General features: G+C 41.0%; 1 protein-coding gene across 2 annotated transcripts in view; it reads right to left on the reverse strand.

Moving 5' to 3' along the window:
• Positions 1-2,142: 2,142 nt before the first annotated feature.
• Positions 2,143-13,572, reverse strand: part of PHLDB2 (pleckstrin homology like domain family B member 2) — a 123,651-nt gene continuing 112,221 nt past the window's right edge. For both annotated transcript variants that reach the window (XM_060234527.1, XM_060234526.1), the window contains 3 exons: positions 12,314-12,533; positions 9,345-9,430; positions 2,143-6,392 (listed from right to left, as the gene is read on the reverse strand). In XM_060234527.1, coding sequence (XP_060090510.1) covers positions 6,252-6,392; positions 9,345-9,430; positions 12,314-12,533 — 447 coding nt within the window. In that variant the 3' untranslated portion in view covers positions 2,143-6,251. The remainder of the gene's footprint in view (positions 6,393-9,344; positions 9,431-12,313; positions 12,534-13,572) is intronic.

The raw sequence follows: 13,572 nt of genomic DNA on the forward strand, positions 1-13,572 counted from the left end.
CCGTGGCATAACATCACTTGGAGGCATCATCTGTATAAATTTTTAGGAGTAAATACGGGACTGTTTCCCCAGAATTTTTAGTGTGGTATATGTTGCAGACATTTTTGAGGGGGGATTATTTGGGGTTTTAGAGTACTTTTGCTTTAAATTTGTGTTTGTAAACTGCTCTGAACCACAAAGGAAAGACAGGGTATGCTTTTAATAAATATTGAGCTTTTTAAAAAAAATGCTTAGAAAGTAAGTTACGTTTTGGGCAAGGGAGTTGCCTTTGGGACACACTTTCCTGTGAAAAAGACCTGCTGAAACAGTGCATTTTATGTATGTAAATATAACTAAAAGTATTGTTTTGCATTTTTTCTGAAGCGACAGAGCTACCAACTCCGATCAAATATATTGTGTACAGAAGTTTTTTTTAAAAAATCCCCCAAAAGAAATGTATTATGGTTTCTGACAGTAAGAAGCACATAACAGCCAAAACTGACATTGCTGCATTAAAAACCAGATCTTTTGTAATAACAAATGTCCATGAAGTTTATTCCTTGAAACCATTTTCAGTTATGCTACTTCCTTAGTAAATGTATATCTTATTTCCAACCTGCTTGACTCTATCACGCAGGTTTTTGCTAGTGGCAGATAATGGAGAAAGGGGAGAGTGAATGGTCTTTTTATTCCACTTGAACCTCCTAATCAACTCAGAGTTGTTGCATCTTGCTGCATCTAGCCTAGGGTTGCCAGGTGAGGCTGACAAAGCTGGTGGAGGACTTAACAGGAGATTCTGGGAGAGGGGAGGGAGGCTCCAGGAGAGAGAACTCCAAAGTGAGTTCAGGGTGAGCAGTCGTTGCAGTTAAAAGGATCACATTCCTTTTAAATGCTTTCCCTTTGTTAGAAATAAATTGGGGGCTCATAGAATTGAACCACTTCGTCCAATCTTTTTGAAACCTGGGAATTTTTTTTAGGAGAGGCACCAGTAGTTATGCTGAAAATTTGGGGCCTCTACCTCAAAAAGCAGCCCCCCCCCAAACCCCAGATACCCATGGATCAATTCTCCACTATTACCGTATAGGGACTGATCTCCATAAGGTATAATAGACCATCCAGCAGCTATTCCTGCCGCTTTCTGATAGCTCTGAAACAGGGGGAGGGTCTCCAACCTGGAGATCCCCTGCCCCAAACTGGGGATTACAGCCAAGAGAGAATCATAGGAGTAGCACAATAACAGAAAAAAGCTGTGAAAAGTAATTAAATTAAATTACAATTTATAATGCTATAAAGTGATAAATTGAAGTCACATCAAATCACAATATATCAAGAAAATTTTGAAACATTTTCAAAGGTTCATAAAGTGCATCACTCTTCCCTTTTCCAAAGTAAACAGGTCATCCTATCTGCTCCTGTATTCTTTTCAAAAGCGCTTGTGCAGTTTCAAAAACTCAATAAAGATATTTGAAAGTTCCATACTATGACGTGTCTCATCCATCAATTTTTCAGCTTCTAGCTAATGCCCGTATAGAAAACTGGACACTTTTGAGTCCCAGTTTGAATGGTTGTAAGTGTGAGTGAGTCATTTCTATATTTAAATAGCTGGACTTTGGATTATGCCTCTTTGACAAAGACATAAGGAGAAACGGATATTACGTTGACAATACTGTCAGAGGCTTATAACTCCGGGTCCATACCATTGTTGAAAAATAGATGAATGAGACTGATGAGACACGTCATAGTACGGAACTTTCAAAGATCTTTATTGCGTTTTTGAGACTGCACAAGCACTTTTGAGAAGAATACAGGAGCAAATTTGGAAAGGAAAGAATGATGCACTTTATGAACTTTTGGAAGTGTACCATTATAAATGGTTGTAATTTAATTTAGTTATGTTTCACAGTTTTTTTCTGTAATTGCCCAATTGGGGATTGGCAACCCTATTAGGCAACTGTAGTTCAACTACTCTTTTTAAGAAAAAAACACAAATGGACAGCAGCGTGCAGGGAATTCATTCTCAGAGGCCTTTACTTGCTTACAGATATTTTCCTAATGTAACTATGCAATGCTAAGAACACTTTCAGGACCAAGTAGTATTGTGAATAGACACCATTAATGGTGGACTAAATGAGAAATCAGACACATTGTTCGAAAATAAAGATATTTTTGAACATTTATTGAAGTGTTATTACAACATGCAAGATCAAAAAAATATATAAAACGTGTAAAATTACTAGAGAAGGAAAATCGCAATGTCTGCTAGAAATTTTATAAACCAATGCCATTTGTTTCTGGAATTTATCTTCAAACACTGAAAATACTGTTAATTAGATCTTTTAAGATTACAAGTTAGACTTTGCAGTAACAGTTCATTCATGTTGTTATTCACAATTTCTTTCTGTCGGGTATATAATTTATAGTACATTCCTCAGTTTACTCCAAAGTCTCCATTAAATGAAGGGAATATTGCCTTAAACAATTATTCTAAGCACTGTTAACTTGGAAATAAATTTCAGTGCTATTTACCTTCAAGTAAATGTATTTAGGTTTCTGGCATTTCAACTACTATAACTGCATTACTTGGGTATACTATATCTTACACAACTCATCTCTTCATGCAGGATATATATTTTCAAATGGCAACAATTTTGCCAAGTGTGTTTTATTATTTATAATCTGCTTAAACAAGTAACAATTTCAATTTATTGCATTGAAAACATGGCACTTAAAGTCAAATTACTAAAAGAAAACATCAAACACACACTTGGAGTTCAAAATTCAACCAGTCCTTTCAAGACTGAAAGTGTATTTTGAAATAGAAAAGATCTCTACAAAAGAGTTATTTTAGTCCATTGACTACATGAAAATTATAAAGATTGTCTTGAGCTCATGTTAGAAGACCATTTCTGCCCCACCATACTATAGCTGATCCCCTGGGTCAAAGTCAACCATTAGTTACATGATTTCAGTACTAGTATATTTTATGTACCATACTTGGCTCCAGGGAAATTGTTCTTTTTTTAAAAAACAAACAAACAACCACATTTCTTTCAGCAAAAAGCTTCTTCACATGCATTTATGGAAAATGCATTTATTTATTGAAGATATATATATGATTTAAATGCACATGGTAACAGGGGTCATAACTAATGCTTGCTAGTGGCCCTGGGGATGGAATCAGGAATGAAAAATAGCAAAGACTGGGAGCCAGCAGCAGCTATTTAGTTTACAACACAGAACAGGTCTATATATTTAACATTCAGACATTCATCAAACTGCAGCCAGTGACCATAGGACATGAAGGAACTAAAAAGTCAGTGTGCTCTAATGGTTAGTGTTGGATTAGAACTGGAGAGACCCAGTTTCAAATTGGCACCAGACCATGAAGCTCAGTGAGTAACCTTGGGCCAGTCATGCACACTCAGCCTAGGACTGCCAGCTCTGAGCTGGGAAATTCCTGGAGATTTTGGATGTGGATCTGGCGGAGGGCAGGGTTTGGTGTGAAAGAACATGCAATCCAGCTTCCAAAACAGCCAGTATCTCCAGGGGAATTTAGCCTGGAGAGGAGCTGAAATACTGGAAGAGCTGCAGTCACCAGGAGGTTGCAAACCAGAGAATCACAGATAAGGGTGAAGATGAAAAAACATAAACTGTGAAGAAATAACTAATACCAATATCATAGATAATAATTCTCCTATGGTGATGGCCAAATGGAGCCCTCCCATTGGCTGATGGGTGCACTTAACAAACCATTGGCCCATCATGCATCAGTTACCACCTCTGGGTCCCCATTGGCTGACTCTCCTATACTCCGCCTACTGCAGGCCCAAGAACACTGAACAAACTGCCAAAATAGTTACCTCAGAGACAGACACATCTCAGAAGCTTGTTTCCTCTCCATAAACGCCTCAGAGAGGGCTGCCACTCTACTGTGGCCTCACAAAGCGTTTCCTCAAAGGCCATAGCCCACTTGAAGAGCTGCCAGCTAGAGGCTGTTGCTAAGCCCTCAGCTGAATATAATGCCATAGAGTCCACCCTCCAAAGCAATTATTTTCTCCAGGGGAAAAGAGATCTGTTGTCTGGAGTTCAGTTGTGAACTCAGATCTTCAGGCTTCACCTGGAGTTTGGCTACCCAAGACCTGCTAGCACCCTCTGGGTGACTTGATGCCACCTGACTGGCATGACTTAACTAGGTTTAGCTGTTTGCTCCTGTTCAGCAGCAGCCCCCCTATGACAGCCATTGTGACTTAGCAGCTGCCAACTCCAGGTTGGCAAATTCCTGGAGATTTGAGAGGTGGAGCCTGGAGAGTGGGTTTGAGGACAAGTGGGAACTCAGACAGGTACAATGCCATGGACTCCACCCTCCAAATCAGACATTTCTTCCTAGGGAACCACTCTTGCCAATCTCCAGGTGAGGGCTGGAGATCACTCAGAATTACAACTGCTGTCCAGATGGCAGAGATCAATTTCCCTGGAGGTGGGGGGCGGAGTGAATGCTTTCACTTGGGTGGGAAGACAGCAAGGGTGGGGGGTACTCACTCACCACCTCTTTCTAAAGCCCATTGTATTTTTCTTCACAACAGGCTTTATTCCTAGTATAGCAATAATTACAAATAATATATTATTCCCTATGTCTCTATCAACAAATCATTACATGAATACACACTCAAGTCCATATTTATGAAGTCCATAAACTGTGTAATCTGAAGTTAGTATTCTGTAAGATTTCAAGATGCAACAATCTTCTCTACTTCCAAGTGAAAGGTCTTCTCTGCCACTTCTGCAAAATGTGTTGAGACTTAGCTGTCCTAATTGGAATGATATGGACTTCTGATTATGCCTCTTTGAAAGAGACTTGGGGAGAAACGGCTACATAGTTGAGAGCACCGTCAAAGGCTTATATGTGGGTCCATGCCAACACTGGAATGTGAAATTGATAAAACTCAACAACTGGATTGTTTATAAGCACTTTATTGAATTATTGAGACTGGCACAAGCACTTTCTATGAAAACTGAAGAAGCATCAGAGAAAACTTTTACCCTTGGAAGTTGAGAAGAATGTTGCATCTTGAAATCTTACAGAATACTAATCTCAGATTATACAGTATATGGACTTTATTAATATGGACTTGAAGGTGTATTCATATAATGATTCATTGATAGAGATTGATAGGAAATAATATATTCTTTGGAATTATTGTTATATATTGGTATTAGTTATTTCTTCATGGTTGATGTTTTTTCGTCTTCACCACCTGGAGGTTAGCAACTCTAATTCTGCCTCACCTACATCACAAGGTTGCTGTGGAGACAAAATGCAAGATGGAAGAATATTTACAAACTCATTGTATTTTGTGAAAATGTCAGTATTCAGGGATGGTGAAATTGCCAACATTTAAAACATTACTGGACTTTTTGAATTGCAGATCTACCAATTTTGACTTGCTGCAATAGAAAAAAAATACATTATTTGGCTATTAAAGAATATGTTATAGACAGAAAACATTAAGTAACAGCTTGGAAAGCTATGGTTATTAAGAATTTGAGGAAAATAGGAGACCTGTGTATGTGGCTGTTCATTTGATAATGTTCTCTGAACTCTTTAAAACGAGAAAGTTACTAAATTTTGTGTGTTTACACTTGAAGTTAGTATCATACTTGTACTATTTGTCTAGAGTTTTCAAAAGAACAGTTTTCAATATTTGTTAACATTTATGAACAGTTTTATACATTTCCATTAAATAAATCTAAATCTCACTATACACTGACTCTTTGGATCTGTAATGAACCAAGACAAAAACTTCATGCACTCTAGTTTTAAAATTTGTTACACTATACCTGTAAGGAAAATAACTTTATAACTGTGCAGCAACTCAGTACAATAAAAACAGGCATTTGTGTTTCATTTCTTATTGGCACACAGTATCTTTTTAAACCATAAAGTTTACTTTTATCAGATAAATCCTGCATGATCGAATTTGTAAGAAATTACCATACAATCTGTATGCTAGGCACATGATGATTGGATTAACCCTTTGGGAGCACTGCATTGTTTTAAGCATCTTTTCTTCTGCTAGAACAGTGATTAACACATCTAAGCATTAATGCTCCCTAACACAATTTGTGTTTTGTTTTGGAAAATAAAGGGAAATGATCTGGGAGTTCTTGTTATTTATGTGGCTTTGTCAAATGTGACTAAATATGGCTTTTATTTCCAAGATGTGACGCTATTATTGCATTATGCCCTGTCTATGAACCTTTGCACAATTTTACTATAACATGAAGTGAGTGTAGCCTTCTGCTCCTGTAACTATTACATCCATCCATATCCGCATAGCTTCTGGTGTTGGAGCCACCATGTAATATATTCTGTCATGTGTCTTAACACTGAAAGTAAGTAATGGATTAGGACTCTGGGGGGGGAAAGAGAGAGAATATGAAATTAATAATCTGAATATGAACCTTCTAGCAATAAGCTGGAGCCTCATGACTACTGAAAAACACAGATGTGGACTTTTCCATTGCTAGTTATCAGTCACAGACTATGATTCATTACCTTCCAAAGCTGAAACGTAATCAGGAGAATAGAGCTCTAATAGTTACAAATACAAGTGGATTTAAACAAGCATACATTTCCTAATATCTGTGCCAAAACATACACCTGTAAAACATCTACACAATAATGAAATGTACAGGAATCCTGTTCTCATTTGTATCTGCCTGTCCTATAGGGGAAATGACATATATGCACATTTATTTTGTATTACAACCTGTGAGTAGAATTAGTTATTGTAGAATTAGTTATTGTTCACTGTGGGAATCAAGCAATGTTTAATATATTTCTGAAATGGCATTTCATTCCACTTTTTTAAAACTCTGTAGTATTTATCTTTTTCATTTTCTATTTTGCATGGGGAATGCTTGCATTTACCTGTCTCACCCAACCCATCTGAAGATGGGATGGAGAATACCATACAAACCTGAAGAAGAGAGCAGTGACATGAAAGCTCATACCCTACAACAAATTTTGTGGATTTAAGCTGTTACTGAACTCCTGCTCTTTTCTACTGCTACAGACAGATTAACACAGCTACCCATCTTGAAATATTATTGAATAATTTTGAAGCATTTATTTTTCCCTGTACCAGGACCACCATTACATTTGTACACAAACTGCAATCTCTTTTTCAAAATGCACTCTTTATGAATTACCTAAATCAGTAGGTTTGCCAATCCCCAACTGGGGCAGGAAGGGAAAGCCACACAGGCATTCACGTTAAATCAACCTCAGATACTTAGAAATTCAATTATTTATATAGCAAATTATTCATAGAAAATACAGTGTATCACAAAGTGCAAAGGAAAACTACTCCCGAAACAACCATTCCTATATTGATATCTGACAGTCTGTTCCTTGAAATTGGAGTTGGGAAGTAATATGCGGTGCCGTGAAAACAGAGTTGTCTTTTTGTCGAATGTTGGAGCGTTGATCTCCAATATGAATTGTTTTAGTCATTTTCGAAGCTTGTTGAAGCCTCGCGTGAAACAGGGCATTTAGCACATCCCTGTTGCATCTTATTGCCTTGCTGCCTTCCATCCTGATATTGGCTAACAGAGAAGACTTGGAGCATTGGATTCTGTTTTCACGGCACCGCATATTACTTCCCAACTCCAATTTCAAGGAACAGACTGACAGATATCAATATAGGAATGGTTGTTTCGTGAGTAGTTTTCCTTTGCACTTTGTGATACACTGTATTTTCTATGAATAATTTGCTATATAAATAATTGAATTTCTAAGTATTTGAGGTTGATTTAACGTGAATGCCTGTGTGGCTTTCCCTTCCTGCTCTACCTTTTCATGTTACTCTGCTTGGTTGCTAAATCCCCAACTGGGGGCAGGGGATTGCCCGGTTTGGAGGCCTTCCCCCCACTTCAGGGTCATCAGAAAGCGGCGGGGGGGGGGGATGTCTGCTGGGCATTCCGTTATTCCCTATGGAGACCGATTCCCATAGGAATAATGGAGAATTGATCCACGGGTATCTGGGGCTCGGAGGGAGTTGTTGTTTTTGAGGTAGAGGCACCAAATATGTAGTATAGTGTCCAATGACTCTCCTCAAAGGTTGGACTGAGGGGTCCAATTCTATGAGCCCCCAAAGAAGGTGCCCCTATCCTTCATTATTTCCAATGGAGGGAAGGCATTTAAAAGGTGTGCAGTTCCTTTAAATGTGATGGCCAAAACTCCCTTTGGAGTTTAATTGTGCTTGTCACACCCTTGCTCCCGGCTCCACCCCCAAAGTCTCCTGGTTCCACCCCCAGAGTCCCCAGATATTTCTTGAATTGGACTTGGCAACCCTATAAATCAGACTTGTATCACAGTTGCTTGACATGAAATTTATACTGATGAGATAATAATGAGAAGCATCAACACTTAAAATTTGAGGATTTCTACTATCTAGCTCTTTTATCTCTCCAAGGGAACTTCCTGTTTTCTTTTTCTGTCATTGCATTGTATTGTTGTATACAATATGTTGTCCATTTCACTTCTTTAATGAGCATTTTGAGCAGAAAACACCTGGACATTGACAGTGATTTCCTAGAGCAGGGTTTCCCAAACTTTTCTCCTCTGTGGCCCGGTCATTTTTATACTGCTCCTTCCTGGCCCACTAAAATTTGGCGGTGGAGCTGGGAGACAGGAAATGATGTCTCCCCACCTGGTGGGGATACTGCAAAGGCAGATGATCTGCCTTGCTGGGGGCGTTTAAATGGGGAGGGAAGCCTGGGAACTGCCTTTGCCGTCCCCCGCCTAACAGGGAGAGGGCAAAGGCAGACAATCTCCCCCCCCCCCCATTTAAACACCCCGCCAGGCTGTTTAAAGGGGGAAAGCCTGGAGCTTCCTTTGCCATCTCCCCACCTGGGGTGTTTAAAGGGAGGGGGGAAGCCCAGAGCTCCCTTTGCCATCTCCCTGTCTGGTGGGGAGATGGCAAAAGCAGGCAATCTCCTGGTGGGTGTTTAATTGGGGAGGGAAGCCTGGGAACTGCGTTTGCTGTCTTCCCGCCTTGCGGGAAGACCGTTGGGTGTTTAAATGGGGAAGTTAGCCAGGGAGCTGTCTTAGCTGTCTCACCGCAACCCGATGGCCAGAGGTCCATGGCCCGGGTCCTGACCCTGCCAATGGGAAACACCGCCCTAGAGCTATCATCTAGTCTTATTTGGTGTGACCTCCAATTGACAATTTATTTACTATATTTATTTGTAGTCTAACTTTCTTGCTGAGACTCAAGGTGGATTATAGTGTGAAAACTATATAAAACAAACTATGAATACTGGATGAACAAGTCTGTGGATTTATTGTTGATGCAGTTTACCTTATAGGCATTCTTTAGATGATCATAATAGACTTCTTCTATGGCTTGGAAATAAATTACCCCTTTTAATTTAGTTTCATGTTTGTCTGCAATAAGAGAAAAGGACTGAGATAACAATTTGCACATGAATTAAAGGATTAGCTTAAACAACATATTTATACTGCAATAATCAAATAGCAAGTAAGATGTATTTATATATTATGAAAACCTCTACTTTTTCATGAGTTAAAATATTTTTAAATGCAATACATTAATTCAATGCGTGGATGTGCAATAGCAACAGAAGTAAAAGTTCAGTATTTCATATTGGAATTTCTGAAGAAATCTAAAGGCTTCAAACTACACTTTTTTTATATTCAAGTATTCAGTTTGTTTCTCAGGCCAACTGCAATTTTGGTGCTTTCTGTGGTCTTTAGTTAAGGGAGATGATAGCCATCTGAAATGGCTGATCCTATGTCAAGGACAAGCAGGCTAACTCTACATCTAATCTTAACAGAAGGAGGAGATATTGGAGAATTAGTGTACAGAATGTGAGCAACAAATGAAATTTTAAAACTGCATTGCTTTTATAAAAGGGCTGTTATGCCCACTGCTGCAGATAAGGAAGTTAAGGTCTCCCCCAATGATTCTTCTCTGGTCCTGTTTCGCTTCCTAGAACTGCTATCTGACAGTTACTGCAAACCAGAATACAGCAGAAATTTTCCCCACAAATAAGCATTGTCTAAATGACAGAATCTGATTGTAACCCTAATCATTTTTATGGAAATGAAATTGCATTGGACTCACTGAAGAAGAAGACTGCAGATTTATACCCCACGCTTCTCTCTGAATCAGAGACTCAGAGCGGCTTACAATCTCCTATATCTTCTCCCCTCACAACAGACACCCTGTCAGGTGGGTTGGGCTGAAAGCGCTCTCATGGAAGCTGCCCTTTCAAGGACAACTCCTGCGATAGCTATGGCTAACCCAAGGCCATTCCAGCAGTTGCAAATGGAGAAGCGGAGAATCAAACCCGGTTCTCCCAGATAAGTGTCCGCACACTTAAACCACTACACCAAACTGAGAACTTAGAAGTTCTTTTGAGCAAACATGTTTAGGATTAGGCTAGATTTGCTAACAGGTAGTTTATCTTTATGTTTCACTGGGATCATAATCAGATTTATTAAAGAATTGTTACTGGGGTGAGTTACTACAATGCAAATTATGACTTGGGAAGCATCAGAACAGGTAAACAAATTACAAAATGCAGGGGTGTCAAACATAAGGCCTGTCCAGGGCTTTGAGCAACTGGTGCAAGGGAAGGAACAGGAGGCTGCTGGGGGGAATGAGTGGGTGGAGCCACTCTGATTGTGGCTTCAACACAGCAGAACAACCTTGTCTATAGCAGTCAAGCAAAACTCCTTTGCTTCAATGGCAAATTCAATTGATAAGTTGGGAACCACTGCAGCCACATTCATGCTGGCTTGGGGTACCAAGGCAAGACCTCATGCCACTCTGCTCAGCCTGCAGCTCTGAAGATGCTGTCCTAGGTGTCCACAGGGATCAGTGTTTGTACAGGGTGGGATACAGATGATCCTCTGCTGGGACCTGCTGGTGGCCAGTATTCATATCCTCCCCCATTTGGTGGCTGTGCTTTGGTCCATTGGGGGGTATTCTCCAGCAGTTTCTTCCACATATCAGGAGCCTAGTTCTGCCCCTGAGCATGTGGCTCGGTGGCCAGACCTCCTTCCTTCTTGGACCACCTGGCAGCCTTCAGTTATAGAGAGCTGCCGCCTTGGGGTTGCGATGTCGATGATCTCTTGTTATACCAGTTGCTGAGTGGCCCTGGGCCTTTTCCACATGCATGGCCTTGTGCACACAGGGCCCATTCCCCCATCAGATGATCTGGTGAACTTTGGCCTGGTGCAGCTGCTGCCACATGGAGGTGGCATGGCTTGTTGATGATCTCTGGCTTGACCTCCCAGAATTGTCCCACCATGGATCGCCTGGTGGCCTTGGTCGGAGACCACCACTCCTGCACAAGTGTCTCCAGCTTATGAGGTTTTGCTTGGCCTGGGTCCTGCCATTGGCTGCCCCCTTGCTTCCACAAGCAGAGAAGGTTAGTTCAACTGGTCTTCCCAGTGCCCTTCCTGTCAGTATTGAGTCTGCCTTTACACAGTCTGATAGCTCTAATGTGACAGCAAGTGATCTAGCTGGCAGGCTAGGTCACAGTGACCTTATCTACAAGCCGGTTCTAGCCGGTAAAGGACAGGTGGAAAGTACCTGCTGAGTCAGCATGACTGTGGACTGCCAGGATTGGCTGATGGAACTATATATGGACTGCACTAACAGTGCACAGGTCTCTCTTCGAGGAGTCACATGCTGGCGGGGCACTTTGATCCTAAGGTTGATGTATAGAACTGCACTAGTGGACACATTGTATATATTATGTAAATACACTGTTTTAGCACTAGCTGCAGGTGTCTGGCTCACTTCTTTACTGGGGCTCACCGTTGTACATATCACACCGCTCACTCTGCAAACACCCGCACTTCCATGGTGGCTCGAGGGTCGGGGGGGAGCTTGCAACACACAGCAGCTCTGTGTTTTTATCTTGGGGGCCATGCTTACAGCACTGGCAAGAAATGGGTTGGGGCAAAGGTTTGCCCTGCCTCCAGAAAGCATGGGGACATCAGCTCAGCACTGCACCACTGGTTCTCTAGTCCACCCATCTGGGTTTTCCTCAGCACCCCCCAACCAAGCAGCCCATGGGGCCTTGCAGTGAGGACACATCAACTCAGAGCTTACCAGCTGCTGGCTTTTATAAGGTTTATATCTCTGGTACCTGGCATTATGTTTTATGGTACACATGGCCTACTCTGACAAAATGACATTTATGTCAGATATGGCCCTCATAACAAATAAGTTCAACACCTTTGTTTAAAACAAAAGCCCCAAGCACTCCATGTTAGACAAAAGATACAACCCACCTGCATAGTAAGAAAATGTTCTCTTGTTTCTGTCAAAGACAAACCACCGCTTTTTCCATGTTTTGATTTTCCCACCCATCTTAATAAGAAAGCCTCGGCAAGTCTTCTCAGTAAGTGAAACATGGTAACAAGTCTCTATGTTGTGACCAGCTGTCTCTATATGACCTCGTAGATCAAAATCTTCCTTTCTGACTGGCAAATAACGTGTCAATGGACGAGACTAATAAGAAAAACAAGCAATATTATATTGGTTTTTAAAATGAATACAAATATAATACATTCTTAATATTTAAAATCTGAAACAATGCTTTTATGCTGCTTAATATTTTAACACCATCATCTTAAAATTTGTTATGACAATTTTGCCCTCCACAGGATTCCCCTTTATCTTGTTCTTAGCTGAGCATCCCCTTTTTCTCTTTCCTCTTTATTTTTCTCTGGCTGTCCTGCCCAGTTGTTTGAATGTGTACTGGTACCTGCCCAGTTGTTTGAATGTGTACTGGTAAATGCTAGGCTTGTATCCCTTACTGGGCCAGGCATTCTGGGTAGAGGGCTGCCTTGCATTCTTGGGTATCTGTGAAACCCACTGGGGGTACACATTCAAACAACTGGGGCACATGCATGCATATACAAGTGTGTGTGGCTTGAATGGCAGCAGGAGCAGCTCTTGGGTTGGAAGAGAGGGGAAGGTGGGAAGCTGTGTGGGTGAGTGGATGGCTTGGATGGTGGCAGGAGCAGCTCTTGGGGAGGGGGAAGGTGAGATGCTGTTTGTGTGGCTTGGATGGCAGCAGGAGCAGCTCTTGGGTTGGGGGAGGGATGAAGTTACGGGTGTTAGGAGTTTCTTTACACACAGGACTTTCTTTTTCTCTATGAGTTAAGAAAAGTGAGCTACCCCATTTTAGGCCTATAGAGACAGTTATTCACTGATTAAAAGTGCCAAGTTTATTTACTAATTATTAGTGCCCCACAAGGGGGGAAAATGCCCTGGCTTCGGGCCTGAGGTCAGTACAGGCTGAACAAAAAACTCCTAGCTATGCACCTGAGGCCAGTATTGTCTACTCAGACTGGTAGTGGCTCTCTAGAGTCTCAGGTAGAGGTCTTTCATATCACCAGCTATCTGATCATTTTAACTGAAAATGCCGGGGATTGGTCCTGGGACCATGGTGCTTTGCTTGGTGCTTTGCCAAGTCTTCTCCAAGTGACTTCATGGCAAGTTACATACAAAACATGGAGAGGCTCATATACTGGACAGTAATTAC

This window comes from Heteronotia binoei, chromosome 3, assembly GCF_032191835.1.
Source record: "Heteronotia binoei isolate CCM8104 ecotype False Entrance Well chromosome 3, APGP_CSIRO_Hbin_v1, whole genome shotgun sequence".
In the NCBI taxonomy this organism is placed as follows: domain Eukaryota; kingdom Metazoa; phylum Chordata; class Lepidosauria; order Squamata; family Gekkonidae; genus Heteronotia; species Heteronotia binoei.